At 39.9% G+C, this 21,822-nt stretch overlaps 1 protein-coding gene across 4 annotated transcripts in view; it reads left to right on the top strand.

Moving 5' to 3' along the window:
• Positions 1–21,822, top strand: part of LOC109936756 (adenosine kinase) — a 503,574-nt gene that overhangs the window by 155,103 nt on the left and 326,649 nt on the right. For all 4 annotated transcript variants that reach the window (XM_048616272.1, XM_048616270.1, XM_048616269.1 and 1 more), the window contains exon 6: positions 6,421–6,529. In XM_048616272.1, coding sequence (XP_048472229.1) covers positions 6,421–6,529 — 109 coding nt within the window. The remainder of the gene's footprint in view (positions 1–6,420; positions 6,530–21,822) is intronic.

Genomic DNA, 21,822 nt, shown 5'->3' with positions numbered 1-21,822 from the left:
GGAGCTACCTATGCTTTAAGGAGAACAGCTTTTTCTCCAGTGTACGCACACAAGTATACTGTAGTTTTTCCAAGTCCTCTTCAATAAACATCAATGCAAAGTACTCATTTAGCACTTCAACCATATCTTGTGACTCTGCAAATAGATTTCTGTTTTGGTCCTGTTGCTCTTCTGTCAGCCGTTTATTGTTAATATACTGACAAGCAGGTTTTGGATTCCATTTTCTGACACACTCTATTCTCTCAATGCTTTGCAGTCAGAGTATTGTATTGCTGGTAAAAGACACATTTTATCAAAATTTTTCGTTTTGCAGTCAACAGGACAATTTGCAAGAATACCAGTGTAAGGGAAAACCAATTTCCGAGAATACCAGGATAAAGTAATTTCATGATTGGAACAAGTTTGCTGGATAATCCTGAACGTACGAAGAATTGTGCTGACAATCGGTTTAGGATAGGGCCCTGTACTTTGCAGACACAAAAAAACATGTACAAGCACCACGCCTGTTTCAACTCAACAAAATGGGTGACTGCTTTTGCTGATTCATTTCCAGGGCAATGCCATGACTAATCAGTCAATCTGCCTAATTTATAATGTAAAGAACATTAACTGGTGCGTTCTCCAGGTTGCGCCTTTACTGATCAGAATTCAGTTGTTAACCAATCAGTACTCTCTTCTCATACAGTCCCAACTTTGGTTTCCCCTTACATTAGTAATGTTACAAATTGTCCTGATGAATGCAAGACAAAAAGCTTTGAAAAAAATGTCTTTGTATAACATACTGTATCAGCTAATTATGTGCCTCAGGGTGTACACCCAACTGTCGTCAGCACCTTTACAGAGGCAAATGAGAAAATAGGTCTCACTCTGAACATCCACAAGATAAAGGTCCTCTGCCAACCTGGCCTGGCATTGTGGAGCCAACACCCAATCATTAAGATCCATGGGGAGGCCTTGGAGAACATTGACCACTTCTAATATGTCGGGACTGTCCTGTTGGCCAAAGCAGTGATTGATAGAGATCGAGCACAGCCTTCAGCCACATGAGGCAAAGGGTGATCAAGGACAACAGCATCACATTCAACACTAAAATCATGGTAATCAGAGCTGAGGTGGTTCCCACACCTCCTAAATTGTCTCTGAGACGTGGACTGTCAACAGCAGACATCTCAAGGCGCTGGAGCAGTACTACCAAAGCTGCCTGCGCAAGATCCTGCGAGTCCACTGGGAAGAAAGACAGACCTAACACGAGCATCCTCGACCAGGCCAGTATCCCCAGTGTCGAGGCACGGACCACCCTTGATCGGTTATGATGGCCAGAGCATGTCATCCCCAAGTAGTTGCTCTACTGTCAGCTTTGAAACGGCAGGCAAGCCTCAAGTGGACAGAGGAAATGCTTCAGTGATACTCTCAAGGCCTCACTGATGAAGTGCAGCATTCCCACAGACACCTGAAAATCATTGGCCCAAGACCGTCCAAAGTGGAGGAGGAGCTTTTGGGAAGGCATCGAGCACCTGTCGGGACAAAGCGGAAGTCAGGCAAAAATAGCAAAAGGAGCGTACCGCCACACTAACACCCTACCCACCCTTCCTGCGGCCACCTTCTGTCCCAAGTGTAACAGAGTCTGCAGTAGGCATGTTGGCCTGTACAGCCACCTACGGATTTACCCTGATAGTGGATAAGAGTCATCCTCGTCTGCAAGCAATGATATGTGCTTAAAGCGTACAGTAACATCAGGCAAAGAACCCAGAATATGTATAAAAACTGAAAGAACTGCGGATGCTGTAAATCAGAAACAAAAACAGAAGTTGCTGGAAAAGTTCAACAGGTCTGGCAGCATCTGTGGAGAAAAAAATCACAGTTAACATTTCAGGTCCAGTGACCCTTCCTCAGAACTGATGGTAGCTGGGAAAATGTCTGTTTATATGAAGAAAATAGGGAGGGGAATGGGATAGGGAGTAAACGATAGGATAGAGCCCAAAGACAGACAGCAGTTGGATAGACAAAGGAGTTGATAACTATCTGCCTAGGAGGGTGAATAGTTGGTAATGGGGACTGTTAGCGATGAACAGCAGGTGGTGTGTAGTGGCAGGCTATGTGATAACAAGGCCTGGTGCAAGGGGTAGGAGGCTAGGACATAGGAGAGTTTAGGCCGTAAAATTATTGGAACTCGATATTGAGTCTGGAGGGCTGCAGGGTCCCCAAACGGAAAATGAGGTGGTGTTTTTCCAGCTTATGTTGACCTTCGTTGGAACACTGCAGCAAGCCAGAGACAAATATGTTGGCCAGGGAACAGGGTGTTGTATTAAAGTGGCAGGCAACTGGAAGCTCAGGGTCTTTTTTGTCAGCTGAACGTCGATGTTCTCCAAAGCGGTCATCCAGTCTATGCTACATTTCCCCAATGTAGAAGAGACTACATTGTGAGCAGCGAATGCAGTAGACTAGATTGTGGGAAGTGCAGGTGAAGTGTTGCATCACCTGTAAGGTATGTTTGCACCATTGGGTAGTGGGGAGGGAGGAGCTAAACGGGCAAGTGTTGCACCTTCGCCGGATGCAGGGGAGATGGTAGGTAAGTACAAGGGGAACTCTATCGCTGTTGCGGGATGGAAGAGAAGGGATAAGGGCAGAAGTGCGGGAGATGGGTTGGATCTGGTTGAGGGCCCTCTCAACAACGGTGTTGGGGAATCCTCGGTTGGGGAAGATGATGGACATTGCGGAGGCTCCCTTGTCGAAGTTGACCTCGTCTGAACATTTGTGATGGAGACAGAGGAACTGATGAGTCTTTACAGAGAGCAGGGTGAGGATGGATAGTCCAGGTAGCTGTGGGAGTCAGTGGGTTTATAGTGGATGTTAGTGGCCGGCCTATCCCCAGAAATGGAAACAGAGATTCCAAGGAAGAGAATGGAGGAGTCGGATAGACCAGGTGAAAGTGAGAGCAGGGTGGAAATTGGAAGCGAAATCCATGAACTTTCCCAATTTTGGACGAGAGAGGGAAGTGGCACCAATGATATCATCGGAGAAAGAGTTGTGGGTGGGGTCCAGAATAGGACTGGAACAAGGAATGTGCCACAGACTCCACGCAGAGACTTTCACCTGGTCTATTCAATCGAGACCTCAACCAGGTCCGACCCAGCTCCCGCACTTCCACCCTCACCCCTTCTCTTCCCTCCTGCAACAGCGATAGGATTCCCCTTGTCCTTACCTACCATCCCACCAGTATCCACATCCAGAAGATCATCAGACATCCTTTCCACCACCTCCAGCGAGATGCCACCACTAGACACACATTTCCCTTCCTAGTACACCTTCCGCAGGAACCATTCCCTCCAGGACACCCTGGTCCACTCTTCCTTCACCCCTAACACCTCCCACAGCCCCACGGCACTTTCCCCTGCAACTGGCAAAGGTGCAAGACCTGCCCATTTACCTCCTCCCTCTCCATTATCCAAGAGCCGAAACATACATCCCATGTGAAGCAACACTTCACCTGCACTTCCCAGAATCTGGTCTATTGCATTCACTGCTCACAATGTTGTCTTCTGTACATTTGGGAAATGAAGTGTAGACTACATCTACATTCTGCTCACAAAAAACAACCTGAGCTACCAGTTGCCTGCCACTTTAACGCACCACCCTGTACCCTGGCCAACATCTCTGTCTCTGGCTTGCTGCAGTGTTCCAGCAAAAGTCAACTAAGCTGGAAGAAAAACACCTCATTTTCCACTTGGGGACCCTGCAGCCCTCCGGACACAATATTGAGTTCAATAATTTTAGAGCCTAAACTCTCCCGTATCCCAGCCCCTTACCCCACACACCAGGCCTTGTTATCACATAGCCTGCCATTCTACACTACCTGTTGTTTGTCACTAACAGTCCCCATTAACAACTATTCACCCTCCTAGCCAGATCGTTATCAACTCCTTTTGTCAATCCAACTGCTCTTGTCTCTCTTCAGGCTCTATCCTGTTGTTTACTCCCTACCCCATCATTCTCCCTATTTTCTGCATATAAACCGACAATTTCCCATCTACCATCAGTTCTGAGGAAGGGTCACTGGACCCGAAATGTTAACTCTGGATTTTTTTTCTCCACAGATGCTGCCAGACCTGCTGAACTTTTCCAGCAACCTCTGTTTTTGTCCCAGAATATGTATGTCTGTTACATTATAGCAATGTAAATAATATTGTTAATAAATTATAAGCTGTCTGTCTCAACCAGTAACCAGTCTTGATGGTAGATGTTATGTCAGCTCTATGGCAGCTATCAGGCAGTATCATACTCCTGATATGATGCTTTATGCAAGAAACCATATCAGGGGCCTGAAATGAAAGCAGCGAAATCAGAGGGGTTTGTGACTGCCCTCATTTTAAATGCTGTATCTGATCTCTACTGAACAAAAGGAGTTAAGATCAAGATTGTAGAGCTTCACAAAGCCTGGGACCCTAGATTTTAATTATATATCTACCCCATTTTAGATTTTCAGTGGGGGTCAGTTAGCTCAGTTGGCTGTACAGTTGGTATACAACGCAGAGTGGCGCCAACAAACATGGGTTCAATTTCCACAACTGGTTGATGTTACCATGAAGGATTCTCCTCCTCAACCCCTCCCCTCGACTGAGGTATGGTGACCCACAGGTTAAACCTCCAGCAATTCACACCACTCTGAGAAAGCAGTCTTTTATACTCTCGTAGATTTTCCAGTTCAGCAATAGTGATTGCACCTGAAATCTTCCTAGTCTCAGAGACTTTTGTTGACTTCAGTAGTGCTGTTGAGCTATTCATCAGGATTCATTAATATTGTGTTAATCCCAAGGTTACGCTTTTCACTTTTTTTTTCCCCATCTCTACCCACTTAGTAATGAACATGTATATTACCCCAATTATTTTATGGTTTATTGGCTTTTGTTGAAAGATTTTAACGGAATGTCAATTTGAGTATACAACAGAAAATGTACATAGTTCATGCCTTTTACAATATATAGAAAATTAATTTTGGATGCAAAGGTTTAAAGAAAAATTGATGGAGAACTACATATCCTTATCAGGGAGAATGCTGTCCAAAATCATTTGTAGTAGTGGAAGGGACGCAGCAGACAGGATAGGTATTTCTTGTTCGTGCTGCCTGTAAAAAGAAACTTGCCTGGTGCCATTCTCCCAGCTTTACTTGCTATTAAAAGTATGATGCAAGAAAAAAATGGCACAACAGTTGCAAATTAAAAGACCACAGCGTTGCTGTTAGTCTTACATGTGGTCAGATCTTTCTCTCATAGTAATTGAAATGGTTCAAACTGTAAACATAGCCTAAAATTTTGACCTAACACTGGTAGGTGTTCATTTTATTCGCATATGTTATTATATCAATATTATGTTAATATGAAAATACTGCAAAATGTTTGTCATCTGCATATTATTGTTTCTTAGGTAAGGATTGGAAAATGTCACTGGTTGTGAAATTAGAGTTTTACATATAATTGGGTTTCAGTGTTCTTAGCATCTGACAAAGGCTTTTACTCCAAGTTTTTAATTAAAACATCCTTCCATTGAAATTAAGTGGGTTTTTGAGAAAAGCAAATATTTGGAAAACGATTGAAATTATTAGTGGAGTACTGTTGCTTCCCACAAAGTACTTTCACTAGAACCATTTTGCAGCATGTGTTTTTACATTTGACAAGAAGGAAGCAAATCACAGTAACTTGCTGAGAGCATACATATGTATAGATTGAGTGAATTAGAATAATCAAAGCATCCCATTAAATTTCTCAGTATATTTACACACAACAAAGCTTTTATCTCAGACTAGCCATATGCAAATAAGAAATATGAAAATTTCTCATGCTATTTAGCGCTATATTAATGGTGTCCTCTATCCATCCTTTTTCTGTGGGAAACCCAAGAAATGCTGTGTTCTTTCAAGGGAGCCAGTGCACCACTAAGTATTCTTCTTACAACAGTCCATTGTGCCAGCTGAGCAAACTGTTGTAAAACCTGAGAATCTGAGATAACAAGGTGCAGAGCTGGATGAACACAGCAGGCCGAGCAGGAAGGCTGATGTTTCGGGCCTAGACCCTTCATCAGAAAGGGTCTGATGAAGGGTCTAGGCCCGAAACGTCAACCTTCCTGCTCCTATGATGCTGCTTGGCCTGCTGTGTTCATCCAGCTCTGCACCTTGTTATCTCAGATTCTCCAGCATCTGCAGTTCCTACTAACTCTGTTGTAAAACCTGTTATTTGTGTGTTTGCCAGAATTGAAGATCACTGTAAGTCAGTAATCAACTGTTCATACTATTGCATGTGAGTTAGATAAAATTTTGCGGAAGTTACTGGATATTTCATGTTCTCTGAAATGGAGGACATGTTTTGCTAGTTTTCTTTTTACTTAAACTATGACAAATAATTAGTTAACATTATTTGACTATTTTAGATCTCTTGTTGCTAACCTGGCAGCAGCAAATTGCTACAATAAGGAAAGACATCTGGACCAGAAAGAAAACTGGCAGTTGGTGGAAAAGGCCAAAGTTTATTATATCGCAGTAAGTATGTGTTTCATACGTTTTTTAAGAGAGAAATGTTGGACAGGACTGCACATTCTTTAATTAAAATGGCACAGTTCACCTGACTTGGTTATTCCTTGTGGTGGGAACAGAGATCCCCTGCTATGTATCTGATGTGTAAGGATTGAACCATTGAGGGCAATCCCACTGAACTGGACATGAAAGATGTAGTAGGAGAATGATGTGGTCAATCAACTCAATAGCCACAGAGGTCTGGGGAATTAATACACTATGCAGTTCACCAGTAGGGTGCCATTTCAGCAATTTAAAGCATCTGTCCAGGTTTTGCTACCTTGCTACATTGAAATCATGGTTCAGGGTACTATTATCACACACATTTTGATACCTGTTTCAAATATGTTCTTTATATACTTGCAATCACTACAAACCACTTATTTGCAAGTTGGCAAAATGAACCAGCAGTCACACTGCATTTACAAGCACTTTTCACAATCTCTGGATGTTTTAAAGTACAGTCATTCTAATGTAGCAGAAGGGCAGTCACTTGCACACAGCAAGCTTCCCCAAATAACAATAACTTGATTTTAGTGTTTTTATTTCAGGGATGAGTATTGACAAGGACAGTTAAAAATAATGGAGTTTCCATTTTCTTATGACAGCAAATTATTTGTGTAAAATCAATTTGCACCAAATTCTTTCTGTCCTGATGTGCTGTAATCTTTCAGCTTTCTATGGACCTTGAGAGATGTCAGAAGAACAGTGAACAGTTGCAAACTTTACAGCCTTGTTCGAGAAAGGTTGTAAGGATAATCCCAGCAATTATAGACAAGTCTGTTCAACTTTGGTAGTGGGAAAGCTTCTAGAAACAGTGATTTGCAATAGAATTAGTAGTCACGTGGAAAAAGGTGAGTTGATTAGAAAGAGTCAGCAAATGTTTCTAAAGCAGAAATTGTGTTTAGCCAACTTAGTGGAGTTTTTTGAAGAGGTAATAGAAAGTATCAATGTGGGTAATGCTGTTGATGTGATATACTTGGATTTCCAGAATGCTTTTAATACACTGCCACATGACAGATTTGTGAAGAAATCTATAGGTCTTTGGTGTAAAAGGGACAGTAGCAACATGGATTCAGAATTGGATCAGTGATAGGAAACGATAATGGTCGATGGATACTTTTTGTAGTGGAGTTCTCCAGGAATCGATATTGGGATCCTTGCATTTTCTGATACATATTCATGTACTAGATCTTAGTGTGCAGGGGACACCTTCAGAGATTGCAGATGACACAAAACTTGGAATTGTAAACTGTGATCTCCAAAAAAGAGTGGGCAGATGGGTAGCAGATGAGGTTGACTGCAGAAAATTGTGAGGCGATGTATTTTGGTATGAAGAGCAGTGAAAGATAACATAAAATAAGGGTTACAATTCTAAAGGGAGATGCAGCAGGAGCTGGCTGAATATATGCACAGATCATTGAAGGTGGCAGGACAGGTCGAGAAAGCAGTTAGTAAAGCATATAGTGTCCTCAGCTTTGCTAATAGAGGCATAGGATACTAGAGCAAGGAGATGATTTTGAACTTGTATAAAACGCTTGTTAGACCCAGCTGGAGTATCATGTACAGTTCTGGGCACCACTTTAAAGGAAACAGGTGAATGAATTGGAGAGAGTGCAGAAACAATTTACAACGATGTTCTAGCTATGAGAAACTTAAGTTATGAGGATAGATTGAAAGAGTTAGAAATGTTTTCCTTGGAGAGAAGCTGACTGAAAGGAGAATTGATGGAGGTTTTCAAAATTGAGCGGGCTGGATCGAGTAGATCAGGCGAAGCTGTTGCTGCTTGTAACAAGAACAAGAATAAGAGGCTGTAAATTAAAGTGATGTACAAAACAAGCAAGAATGTTCTGACAAAAACACTTTTTTTTCATGCAATGACTCCGTACGGTAGGACTGCACTGACCTGAAATATAGTGGAGAAAAGTTGAAAACCTCAACTCAAGAGGGCATTGCATGATTGTTAGGATAGAAATAGTGTGCAAGGGTATGGAGAAAAAGCAGGAAATTGGCACTAGGTAATGATGCTTGTTTGAAGAGCTGGTGAAGGCATTATGGGCTGAATGCCCTCCTGCACCATAGTAATTCTGAGATTGTTGCCCTCTTCTAATGCAGCGTTTCACATATGTGCTGCTTTTTCTGGGAATTGTTTTCTGCTTTTCATTAATTTTCATTCAGTTTTTTAAATTATTTTCTGCACGTGTGTTAGTCCTCAAATTTTTGTGGATTGGATTCCCATTGCCACATTGCAAAGAAAGCATTACTGAGTTCTGTAAATTACTTGTTTTGATTCCAAGACTCAAGAATAACAAAATTGAAGGTTTATGTGAATGGATAATCAAAAAATGAAAATCCAACTTGATTATTCTGTATAAAGAGAGTTAAGTTGCCAATAAAGGTCAACTGAGTTTTTTTTTAAAATTTGAACCTGCTTGCCCGTCAGTTTGGGTCTACATCACCAGAAGAAAGGATGATTTGGTAAAAGTCTTTTGGTAGTTTCCTTATAAGGCATAGAGTTGTATTGTTTGGTTTTTTTCAGTATTGAATGCCTTTTCTCAAGACTAGCCTTGGTTGTGAAGTTCATGTTCAGTGTCTCCTGTCAGCAGGGTCACCTTGTGTATAATTTCCTGAAATTGGGACCTGTAGATTTCTGTTTTTGCTGTTTCAAGGAACTGAGATGGTGGAATGGATGGAATGGATTATTTCTGAAATATTCAGCACCATTTACAGCATTGAATTTGTAACTGAATGAGCTTGTTTCCAATGAGACTGTTCTTCCTTTCCATGCAAATGTTACTCTTAGGTTAAATTGGTTTCTCGAAAGTATGTGTTCTAAAGCATCTGAGTGACCTTTGTTATGGTTTAAATAACATGATGAATCAAAGAGAACCTTTGTGAAGTATTCTTATGCAAGGGTACTTGTGCATGTTATTTTTCAGAATATTATCCTCATTACTTGATATTCTCTCTAAAGAACATTGTTAATCTTCCTGTTGAGCATAAACCGGAATTTGGTGGAACTCATCCTGTTTGCTTCGGGTGTTGCATCCCAATATTACTTCTATTCAGCCAAGTGGCTGAGATAAGATGTTAGCCAGAAAGCTACTTTTCCCTGTTGCCAATACTCTTTTGGTTACCAGATTCTCTGTAAATGACTCAAGCCAGTGACATTTGACTGTTCAGAGAGCCATTTAGAAAATTTGTTAGTATACTGCCATACAAGGTAGAATTCCAGAGTATTCAATGATTTAATTTTCCAGTTGAAAACACGTCATATTGTTAATTGAGTGAACAATCTGTGCTATTATTAATTTAAATGCCTGTTGTATTTGCAGTAAACTAGTATCTTTGCAGACAGATTTCACATAATAAATGTTTAGCTGCTAATCTGATGTTGTCTCCTTGCCAGAAAGTCATTTAATGTCAGGAATTATGCACTTGCATATCTGACTTTTCTCTGTGCTGTTAGTCAACTTGACATTGATCGATTTTCTGTTATTGTACACTCCAGTACCTGCATGAGAAGTTAGAAAGCCCCCTCAAGTCACTTCATAACTCAAAACATCTGGTCATAATACTCACATCCATTCCACCATCTCAGTTCCCTAAAACCTTTTTATTAAACATTCTTTGAGGTTTTATAGAGTTGTTTCAGGTAAATAAGTCATTTGGTGGAAAATATTGTTGACCACTCATAAAACCTTTCACATCAATAAGCAGGCTAACTATTTTTGTTTTTACACAAGATCTATGTAGTAATATAATAACTCGTTCTAGATTGGAAATCTTGCCATTTTTGTCTTGACTGGCTTAGAAAGGAAGCTACCATTAATTGCGTACAGGTTTGTGGCAGATGAGTGTGGAATGGACAACCTGTTGTGTTAATTCTTGCTTTTTGCAGAACTTCCTTAACACATACAGATCCATGATAGTAGGAACTGCAGATGCTGGAAAATCTGAGATAACAAGGTGTAGAGCTGGATGAACACAGCAGGCCAAGCAGCATCATAGGAGCAGGAAGGCTGACGTTTCGGGCCTAGACCCTTCTTCAGAAATGGGGGAGGGGAAGGGGGTTCTGAAATAAATAGGGAGAGAGGGGGAGGCGGATAGAGGATGGATAGAGGAGAAGATAGGTGGAGAGGAAACAGACAGGTAGTTGCAGTGGGAGAGAGATCCCCTGAGGTTTGTCCAGAGGGAGGAGGGTAACTTCTTCAGGGTAGGCATCCTTTATGATGCTGCTTGGCCTGCTGTGTTCGTCCAGCTCTACACCTTGTTATCTCAGATTTTCCAGCATCTGCAGTTCCTACTATCTCTGATGCAATTTTAACCCCACTGCGAAGCCTCTTCTAAGGTTGCCTTACCCTCCTCCCTCCGGACAAACCTCAGGGGATCTCTCTCCCACTGCAACTACCTGCCTGTTTCCTCTCTACCTATCTTCTCTATCCATCTTCTATCCGCCTTCCCTCCTCTCCCTATTTATTTCAGAACCCCCTTCCCCTCCCCCATTTCTGATGAAGGGTCTAGGCCCGAAACGTCAGCCTTCCTGCTCCTATGATGCTGTTTGGCCTGCTGTGTTCATCCAGCTCTACACCTTGTTATCACATACAGATCCATCACTGCTGCTGTTCACTAAGGCTAGTTTTATTTGGAAAAGAACAGCCTATTGGAAAGAAGCAGGCAATTTGGTTACTCTAGTTTGTTAGAGAGGTGGCTATATTAGTGTGAGCATAAGGGTGTGCGTAGGCGTCAATTCTTTGAGTGTTTTCATGCAGTTTTATGTACTACAAATTTGGTTAGATTTTCAGGTCACACATGATCTGTTTTAGGATCATTTTATACTTGTTGCTGAAATACTGTACAAGCTTTTAACTGTAGTTTACCACAAGAACAACAAAATAAGTGAGGTGATGGAGAGTTGTTTCTTGGACTGAAGGCCTGTCACCAGCAATATTCAACAGGGATCAGTTCTGGGTCCTCTTTTGTTCATCATTTAAATAAATAATTTGGATGAGAAATATAGAAGGCATGGTTCATAAATTTGCAGACGACACCAAAGGTGGCATAGTAGACAGTGAAGAAGGTTTTCTAAGATTACAAAGGGATCTTGATCAAATGGGTCAATAGGCTGAAAAATGGCAGGTGGAGTACAATCTGGAAAATACAAAGTGGCGAATTTTAGTACAACAAACAGGAGTGCTACTTGTCCAGTTAATTGCTGGGCCATGGGTAGTGTTGTAGAACAAATACCTAGGGGTTTAGTTACATAATTCTGAGGTTTGCATCACACAGAGTGGTAAAGAAAGCATTTAGCACACTTGCCTTCATTGCTCAGTCCTCTGAGTATAGGATTCGTGACGTTATGTTCAGTTCGTACAAGACATTGGTGATGCATCTTCTGGAATACTGTGTCCAGTTCTGGTCACCTATTTATAGGAAGGATATTATTAAGCTGAAGAGGGTTCAGATGAGATGTTGCCAGGTATGGAAAGGCTAGATAGGCTTGGACTTGCGTTGGAATGTAATGAGAGGTGACTTTATAGAAGTTTGAGGGGTATAGATAAGGTTAATGGTAAGTATCTTTCTCGTAGGATGGGAAATTTCAAGACCAGAAGGCATATTTTTATGGTGAGAGGAGAGCGATTTTTAAAAAGACATGAGGGGCAAATTTTTTTTAGAGAGGGTGGTTTGTGCATGGAATGAATAACTACTTGAATAGGAAAGGTTTGGAGGGATACGGGCCAGGAACAGTTAGTTGGGACTAGTTTAGTTTGGGATTATGTTTAGCATGGACTGAAAGGTCTGTTTCTGTGCTGTGTGACTCCATGTAGAATAATCGGGATCTTCTCAAACTAGATCAAAATTGCAGTAATTCTAGTGCAGGATGGCAGGAATTTCCCCTACATACACCCTAACAGTCTTGTCACAGCTGTTCACAAGGTCCTGTTGAAGGCAGGTGCTTTCTGACAAGTAGAGTATAGAAAATAATCGGCCGTTCTTGTGCATTTCTTAATGATTGGTTGTAGTTGTTGATGTTCAAGGATGAGTTTGTAGCTTAGGAATGTTGCAGAAAACTGAAATGTGAGAGAGGAATTATGATCTTTTCTCTTGGCCACAACAGAGATTCCTATTCAGTGTGAAGAAATATTCTTTATAAGTGCTTGATAAGTAATTGGAAGGATTCAAAACAAAGTTAAATTTGAATATGTCCTCAAGATTAATTTGAGCCAGTGATGTCTACAAAGTGGACAAGTTAGCAACAAAGCTTATAAGGATGCTCAGCAAAGCGCTTCACAATTAATTCACACATTTGAACTTTTATTTCACTTCAGATCAACTGGTTTTCACTTCATACTGTAACTTCTTGTTTTAGATTTTGTTTGCACCCTGTATTGTCCCTCTATCTCTAATGCAGCCCATTTTGCTTCAAAAAATGTTCGAGGTTCATTGGAGCAACCCAGTCAAACTGTGAGGTAGAAAATATGCTAACACTCAGTAGCCCAAAACTGTCAGAGCAACAAATGATATCTTGTTAGGATTTCAGGCATTTGTTGCTGGAATTAACTCTCTTAGCGCTGCTGCTGAAAGGTGTTATTGCCAAGAATTTAATGGGGGGAGAAAGCTGCATTCCTATTTAAGGAAATAGACTCCAATTTTTTAATTCTTTGCTTCTCCATTGCGTTAATTTTGACAAGAAGATAGTGTAGACGGTTGGCATCTTATGCGATCCTTTTCAGGCATCATCTGCTAATTATCTTATTGTGTATCTTGGTAACATCTGCTTCAAATCCTGTTTTTGCATGGTACTGTCATATGATGTCAGGCTGTGGCACCATAATGTAAAGTGCAGTTAGAGAGAATTATATATAACTTCAAGTGTCATGAATGTATCTTCGTGTGATCTGAAGATAGAGTCTTTGACACATCTGGCAAGTACAAAGTGAGAATGGTTATAGTTTTGAAGCTGGTCTCTTTGACTGTCGGCTCTTGTGTTCCTTCACTGCAGCAGAGCTACTTGATCATTGAGAATAGAGCAGCTGGTGTTAAGTGTGACAATTGATTATGCAGTTAGTGAGTTCATTGAAAATAATGTTTCAGTTTCTTTCAGGTAGAAGACCACATTTCATGTTTTCTACTGCCTGGAGTCTGTTAACGTCCCCTGCTGTGTTCTGGATGACCTTAACTGATCTTGGTATGGAGAGAAAAAAAAAGATTAACACCTCAAAAATGTTAAACTATACATCAGAAAATCATAATGTTGTGCATACATTGGCAAGCCTTGCTTAATGCACCCATCTAAGTGCACAGATAACTAGGCTACTTGCAGTTCATTTGGTAACAAAATTTGGGAATAAAATGTGAGTTAATATGCTTGAAACTACAAAAAATTGTATGCTAATGAAGCATTAATATAGATCATTTCCTCTTCAATCTGCAACTTGTCACACACACTGCAGCAATCATTTTAAACGTCCTAATATTATGATTTGATTTTAGGCAGAAAATCGATTTGAAAATAGAAATTTTGAATTTGTGTTTGCTTTGGAATGGATAATTACCTCTAGAATTTTGGATAATATTTTGCTATATCAGTGAAAGAATGCAAACATCTGAGTTCTTAGTCTTATCTGCTTATAGAATAAACTGCTTTAGGCACATGATTTATGCTGCTTGGCAGCCACGCTCTTGGTGCCTGATCCTATATCATGTGATTGTGGAAACTGCATTATTAGAATACTTAACCAATCTAGCAATAGCACAGGCAGCAGCGATGCTGTTTTTTTTCCAGGAAAAAAATTTGAACTAGAGCCAAAAGTGCAGTGGCAGGCTGTTGCCAGGGAACTGTAGTCTGAAGCAATTAATGAAAAAGCTGGTTATATAGAAGAGGACAGAATTGCATGTTTTCAGGAACAGTTTTCATTATTGATATCATAATTACAATATATTCATTAAAATGGCCAATTTTACGATTGAGTTTTTGGAAGGTTAGGTTGTGATTCGTCTTCTGTCAGAATGTCTTCCTCCCCCACCACCATGTATGCACGTAATCTCTGCTGTGCTGCAGGCTCTTTTCTCTAACCATCTAGAGTACGCCTTGTAATTTGATACTCGCTGACAGATGCATTTTCTATTCTGCCACTCTGTGTTAACCTTTTAGGTCCCGATTTCTTGCCAACAAATATTCTACTTTATTACTGCGATTCATACAGCTTTGATGCAACAAAGTAGATACTGGAGCATTTGATTTTTGAAAGAACTTGTTTCTTTCTTCTTTGACTGGCCTCTCTTCTACCATTGTTATTGTTTTTCAGGAAAACATGGATGACAGATAATTTGTATTATATCTGAACTTTATACATATAAATCGCCCAGGTTTTACAACAGGTGAACAACCTATCTATTGATACTGAATACCTATTAACTATGTTTAATGATTTAAGAAGCCCAAAATTCTTGGAATCAGAGTTGTGATAGAATTTTTGACAGCCCGATTCCAAGAGTTTTATTTTATTGTTGTCAATAATGCTACACTGTCAAAGACTACAAGGAAAGGATGCGTTATTAACAGTAGAAACTTGAATATCTATGAGCTTCAATTGAGTTTAATAGTCTTGGATAGAAGAGAGGTGAGACAGTTTGCAGATTGAAGCCTCATTCCATGGTTGAGTGAACTAACTGGGTTATTGAAATTCCTGTTTATAAACTTAGAACTTATTTGCTTCAGAGCTGTGAAGATGGTGGCAAAAAGAGTAATTATTGCTTTCTCCCTGGGGAGAAAAACAAACGGCATTATTGGCTAATGATTTCCAGAGGAGTGAATAAATCCAAAGTTTTATAAGACCACAAGAAATAGGAACAAGAGTAAGCCATTCCGACCCTTGACCCTGCTCCGCCATTCAATAGGATCAAAGCTGAAGCGACATTTCTCATATCCCACTTTCCTGTGTTTTCCCCCTAAAATATGCATAAGGACTCCTTTCCACAGAGAGCTGTGTGGGCAGAATTCAAAAGACTCAACCCTGAGAGAAGATGTTCATCCTCATCTTAGTCTTAAGTTGGTGCGCCTTTATTATGAGACTGTGCGCTCTGGTCCTCGACTGTCCCATGAGGGGAAACATCCTCTTGGCATTTATCATATCAAGCCCCCTAACAATCCTATACGCATCAATGAGAACACCTCTCATTCTTCTAAACTCCAGTGAGTAGAGTTCCACCTTGTTTCACCTTTGTCGTAAGGCAATCCCTCCATATCAGGGATCATCCTTGTGAACCTTCTTTGAATTGCCTCCAATGAAATGATCTTTCCTTAAATAAGGGGACCAGAATTGCTCAGTATTCCAGACATGGTCTCACCAGTGCCTTGTACAGTTGCACTATTCAGATGTAACTGATATTAGCCTCCTTAACTTGTATAATCAAATTCATAGAATTTCCTTATAGTTGCTGTAGTCTTGATTGCTACTGGATAATTGATACTCAGACAGCTGTAAATACCCTGTAACTAAACAAGCTTTCTACAATGAAATTCTGAAAGTTTATATGAAGTTACTTGGTACAAGAAAAGGATTAGCACTTCATAATCTCTCAGATAAGACAGTAGTTGGTGTTAACAAATGCCAAAAATACCCCCTCATTTGGTAAGAGAGTGTCACCATGAGTTATGAAATGTACAGAAACAAGTTGAATTTGAAATTACAGTCCAAGTTAACTGCAGCAATAAAGATGAGTTTATTAAAATTATTGGAATATTATTATTGATGACTAAAATTACAATTTTCAAAGAATAACAGCTTGCAACCTATCATTTAATTGCTAAAACGCCACAAACCTCTTTAATTTCTATTAATTAAATATGGGCCATGTGGTGTTCAGCCATTATAAACTAAGGATCCTAAATGTAAGAAAAAAGAAGCATTTCAGCTGATCACTATGACAATACTATGGCTTTAAGAGGTGTATTTTGTGCTTTTTTTAATGAAGAAAGTTTGAGACATAGGTGTAGAGCTGTCTGCTCAAAGCCAATAAAGTAAACAGCTTGTGAGGCCTTGGGGTTGTTTTAAATTTAGAACAATCAAAGCAACCTGAATAGGTGGGGTCAAGCTACCACAGAACCAGGATTTTTAGTTTTAGCTTTCAGCAGTTGCTGGAGCCTTAAAGCTGGATGTGGAAGCTCTTATTCCCCTCTCTGTTACAGCTAAAAACTGGGATTTTCTTACTGCTGCTAGAAATACATGTGAGACCATCTATTTTATTGAATTTGCCTTTGCCAAGGCTGTGTTTATAGGATGTTGTTATATTGGAACAGTTAATTAGTAATAGTTAATATATCTGTTAGTTTGTTACTTTTTTTAATTGTTACAGTTAAGCCAATTCTTTTCTTCTATTTTTGTTTTGTCTATATTTTAACTGTCATGTGGAAATAGTTTGTTTTGCTTAACGTCGGGTAGTTTGATGAATTGAATTGCATCTGGAGCGCGATACCTCACGTTTTTCTTTAAAATAAGAAAAAGCTTGGGTCTAAGCTATCTTCCTAATATTATTTTGAGAGAGAGATAGTAGGAACTGCAGATGCTAAAGAATCTGAGATAACAAGGTGTAGAGCTGGATGAACACAGCAGGCCAAGCAGCATCAGAGGAGCAGGAAAGCTGATGTTTCGGGCCTAGACCCAAAGGATCTAGACCCAAAGGATCTAGGCCCAAAACATCAGCTTCCCTGCTCCTCTGATGCTGCTTGGCCTGCTGTGTTCATCCAGCTCTGCACCTTGTTATCTCTATTATTTTGAGGGAGTTTGGTCTGGTCCACAACAGTCATCGGTGCTCACCATTGTGTTATTTCATCCTGGTTCGACAAAGTTCAGCTTACTGAGCAACACTACTTCATATTCATACAAAAAAGGACCATGTTTCAGGACTGTCGGTCTAATAAGATGAGAGAGGAAGAGTCTATGGCAAGCCATTGTAGTGTTCGGTTGCAAGATTTCCTAATACTACTGAACCTGTCAGGCTCGTATCACTCCTCCAGGTTTTTATAGAAAGTGAACAAATTGATAGATGCAGGACTAACTATCTCCAAAGTGGTGAAAATAGTGACCCTATTGTTCTTCATGCAATACACAGATAGGATTTCATGCTCAGTTTGAAGAAACTTCCTTTGGAATAATTTAAAGAAGTGTGGAAGATTTGACTGGCTGGAACTGGAGAGAGGACATCTCTAGTTTTAATCCCCATGGTGAAAGTCAGTTCTTGCATTAGAAGTTAGTCAGTTAGGAAAGGGAAAAGAAAGCAGTCGTAAAGAGCTGAGAATCACTTTGGATTTGTTCCAGGAGACACAATGTGCTCACTTATGGGACAATATAAGGATAACTCGAGCTGGGAATCTTTGGCTGTGTCAAAACACATGCACGCTGGGGATGGGGTTGTGTCTTTTCCATAGCTTCAAGTAAAAATTGTTCTTTAAATACTGGTTACTCAATATTGTTTTTATTATGTTTGTTACAGTAAAAGTCTTAAAACTTGAACTCTTGTGTGTTCCTTCCAGTCAGTCATTTGTATTGCAGATATATTTCTCTAAGTGACAGGTCTCTGCAAGGAACATAACATGAGCTACTGACAAACAGAAGACTTTTCAGTAAAATGTTCCACATGCAGATGGATGTTAGAATTTGAAATAAGTATCTGCAAATGTGCATGAGCCATTGAAGTTGGCTTGACAGAATGTGATTAATGAAACATATAGTTGGCTTTATTAATATAGTCATAGAGTACAAGAGCAAGTAGATTATATTGAACATGTGCAGGACGCTGGTTAAGCCTCAGCTGACCTATTGCATTCAGTTCTGGGCACCATGTTTTATGAAGTGATTGGAGAGAAAAGTAGAAAAAATTCATGAGAATGGTTCCAGAAATGAAAAAACTTCTTCATTTCTGGAGGTAGAGAAGTTAGGACTTTGTCTTAGGTGAAAAGAAGGCTCAGGATATTTAATGAAGGTGTTCAAAATCATGAAGTGTCTGGACAGGGTAGATGGGGAGAAACTGTTATCACTTGTGAAAGGATCATGAATGTGAGGATGTGAATTTAAAGTAATTGGCAATATGACAAAAACAAGCATCAAGTGATCAAAGTCTGCAGTGTACTCCCTCAGTGGTGAATACAGATCAATTGAAGCACTCAAAATTAGATTGATTTCTGAAAAGGATGAATATGCAGGGTTGTGGAGATATGATGAGAGAATGACAATAGGTAAATTGCGCATTCGGAGATGCAATGGACTAAATGGCCTATTTCTTCACTTTAACAATACAGTGTGAAAATTTGAGGTTTGCTGTTGTGTTTGCACACTGACCTTTCATTGTTGAAACTCAAATATGGAACTGGACACAATGTGTTTTTTTTAAAATGCATCCTTGGTATGTGGGTGTCTCTGGCTGGTCCATTGTTATCCATTTGTAGTTGCCCTTGAGAAGGTGGTGCCCAACTACCACCTTGAACTATTACAGTCCTTGAAATATAGGTGCATAGAGTACTGTCAGAGAAGGAAGGAGCTCCAGGATTTTGACTTATAAACAGTGAAGGAACAGTGATATAGTTCCAAGACAGGATGGTGTCTTGCCATGCTGTGGACAGTGTTCACTGTTGTTGTTCCCATGCAACTGTTCTGTGGTTCAGAGATCGCGGATTTGGAAGATGCTGTTAAAGGACAACCGATTGCTATCAAGATGCTGGTTTAAGTTATAGTGGTCAGTGGTTTCAGGGACATTGCACCAAAAAATTGACTAATTTAGCACAAAATTCATAATCAAACTTGGTCAACAGCATGGATACCTGGAGGAAAGACAAAAATAATATTAATGATGTAGGAATTGTTCTTAATGTTTGGTTAAAGTTTATTGTAGAATCGTGGAGACTATAACCTTCACTTCATCTGACCTGTTGTAACGAAACAGAGGGGGAGAAAGCTGTACATTCCTAATTATCATGAGCACAATGTAAACTCAAAGAATTAAATGCCTCATTCTCAAATTAGACTTGTCCACCTGGCTGACCTCATTCTAAATACTACATCATAGAATGAGTTTCCTAATCAGTGGTGTTAACCTGGTCCAGTCAGGAAGTTCTGACTGACAGATATAAACAGGAGTGTCAGGGATTTGTTCACTTGAGAGCCAGCTCTGAGCTAGCTGGGTCAGAGTCATTACTATGCACGCGTAAATAAAGGGTGACTTGGTGATGGGATACTGGCCTTTGTGGAGTTATGTCAATACTCCTCTTTCAAGGTAAGCATTCACTATTACCTTAATTTTTAACTCTACTATTGATTGACAAGCTGTTTCCTTTCAATGATTGAGGTAAACGTTTACATTTTCTCATGTAAAAGACATTGTACTAATAAAGAAATCTGATTGTCATGTTTGTTTTTCTATGCCATGTGTAATAGTATGTTAAAATACATGTTCAAATCCGTTTTAAACCAATAATAAGTGTAAACCAGTCAAGAAGGGTTTTTAAGTTTCTTTGATCTGAGCATGTGGTTGTCTCTCATTAGGCTAGCATTTGTTACCCATCCCAACTTACCCTTAACGTGAGTTGACTCCTTTATTTGGTGCAACCTCTACTTTTGTTGCACTTGTGGTACTGTTAAGTAGGGAGTTCCAAGATTCTGTCCAAGAAACAATGAAGGCTCTCGATTAATACCGGCAATCCATCTGTTCTTATTTTTTTCTTTACTTTTTAACAATTTGATACAACCGACTGGAATATGAGACCATTTCAGAGTGTATTTAAAAGTTTACTGCATTGTTGTCAGTCTGGACTCAGATGTAGGTAAGACCAGCTATGGATGGCAAACTTCCTTTTCTGAAAGGGCATTAGCGAACTGGATCGGGTTGTCTGACAATGTGTAATATCGCTACTAATGTGGCAGTGTTTACTTCAAGACTTATTAATTGAATTTAAATTCTACCAGCTGCCATGGTAGGAGTGGAACCCCTGTCTCCAGATCGTTAGCCTTGGCCACTGGAATACTTGTCCCATGATAATAACACAATACAATTGCCTCCCATACAGTAGCTTGATTTCGCACAGGACAATGAACATGCTTAATACTAAGACATTATTCTTTAGTATAAAATTGGGCTATTCCAGATTCAGTATTAGGCCGATGATCTTTTCAATAGACGAAGAAGTGCACGTACATCTGAAATAGCAATATGCAAGCCACAGCAGAATCATCCTGCCAATTAAGCTATCACTGAATGTCAGGAAGAGTCACATGATATACCCAGGTGGCTATTTCAGTGAATGCAGCATATAGTTCATCCATTAGGACACTTAAAACATTGTAGTTCTATTTGTTAATCTTAAATTCTTGCAAAAAATGCCTCCACATTCGTTCTTAAAGTCTTAGAACCAAATTTCTTCCTCCAGTTGTATGAACAATAAGTATGTACCTGTGGAGCAAGGAATTATGTTAAAACATCTAAGTTACTTCTGTTATAATTGCTTAGACTAACTTTGCTTCATTATAATATTCTGTATAATATCCTATCCACCACCTGTTTTCTTTTTCTGGTCGTCTTAAGCCATTTTGGTTAAATCTCTTTTAGTAGCACTGAAAGTTTGGCAGTAAGGAGTTACAATAATATGATCAAGATTAGGTGTGGATCTGCTCTCATCTTTCTTGCTAGTCTGTAGCTGCTACTGAATTAGCTCTCACTATAGTTAGGTTCAGATCAACAACTCACCACCTGTGAGAATTAGAAACATAAGCTCATGCTGTATAAATGCGTTTTTCCCAAGCCAGTAAGAGATGGATAGAAGTGCTGAACCTGAAAGAACATCCCACGTTGCCATTGCAGGTTTGATCACCATTTCTCTTGGTTATTTATTGAGCTACATGGGAAGAGACCAGGTGGAAGATGTGTAATTTTTCTCAAGAGAACATTTGGATTATAAGTCCTCAATAGATCTCTGCATGCCTCCAGACCACTAACAAGAGTGGGTTAGACACTAATTTGGCAAGGGTCACCCACTTGCTGCCTTCTTCGCACCAGTCTACATAGGACGTTCAGGGGGGGAATAACCTTTCTCCTTGCTCATCTTTCTGCTCACACAGTGATAAGGTTTGCTCCTGAATTGCATTGTCTAAAAAACAGCCACAAATATCCCAAAAGCTGTGGTAAATATTGAATTCAGGCCAACCATATTAACATCCTCAAGTCAATTCCGTGGCTGTCAACTCTTTCTTTTCCAATCCCAGAAGATA

Source organism: Rhincodon typus, chromosome 34 (assembly GCF_021869965.1).
Source record: "Rhincodon typus isolate 14 chromosome 34, sRhiTyp1.1, whole genome shotgun sequence".
Classification (NCBI taxonomy): Eukaryota; Metazoa; Chordata; class Chondrichthyes; order Orectolobiformes; family Rhincodontidae; genus Rhincodon; species Rhincodon typus.
This window is presented reverse-complemented; position numbering and strand designations above follow the sequence as displayed.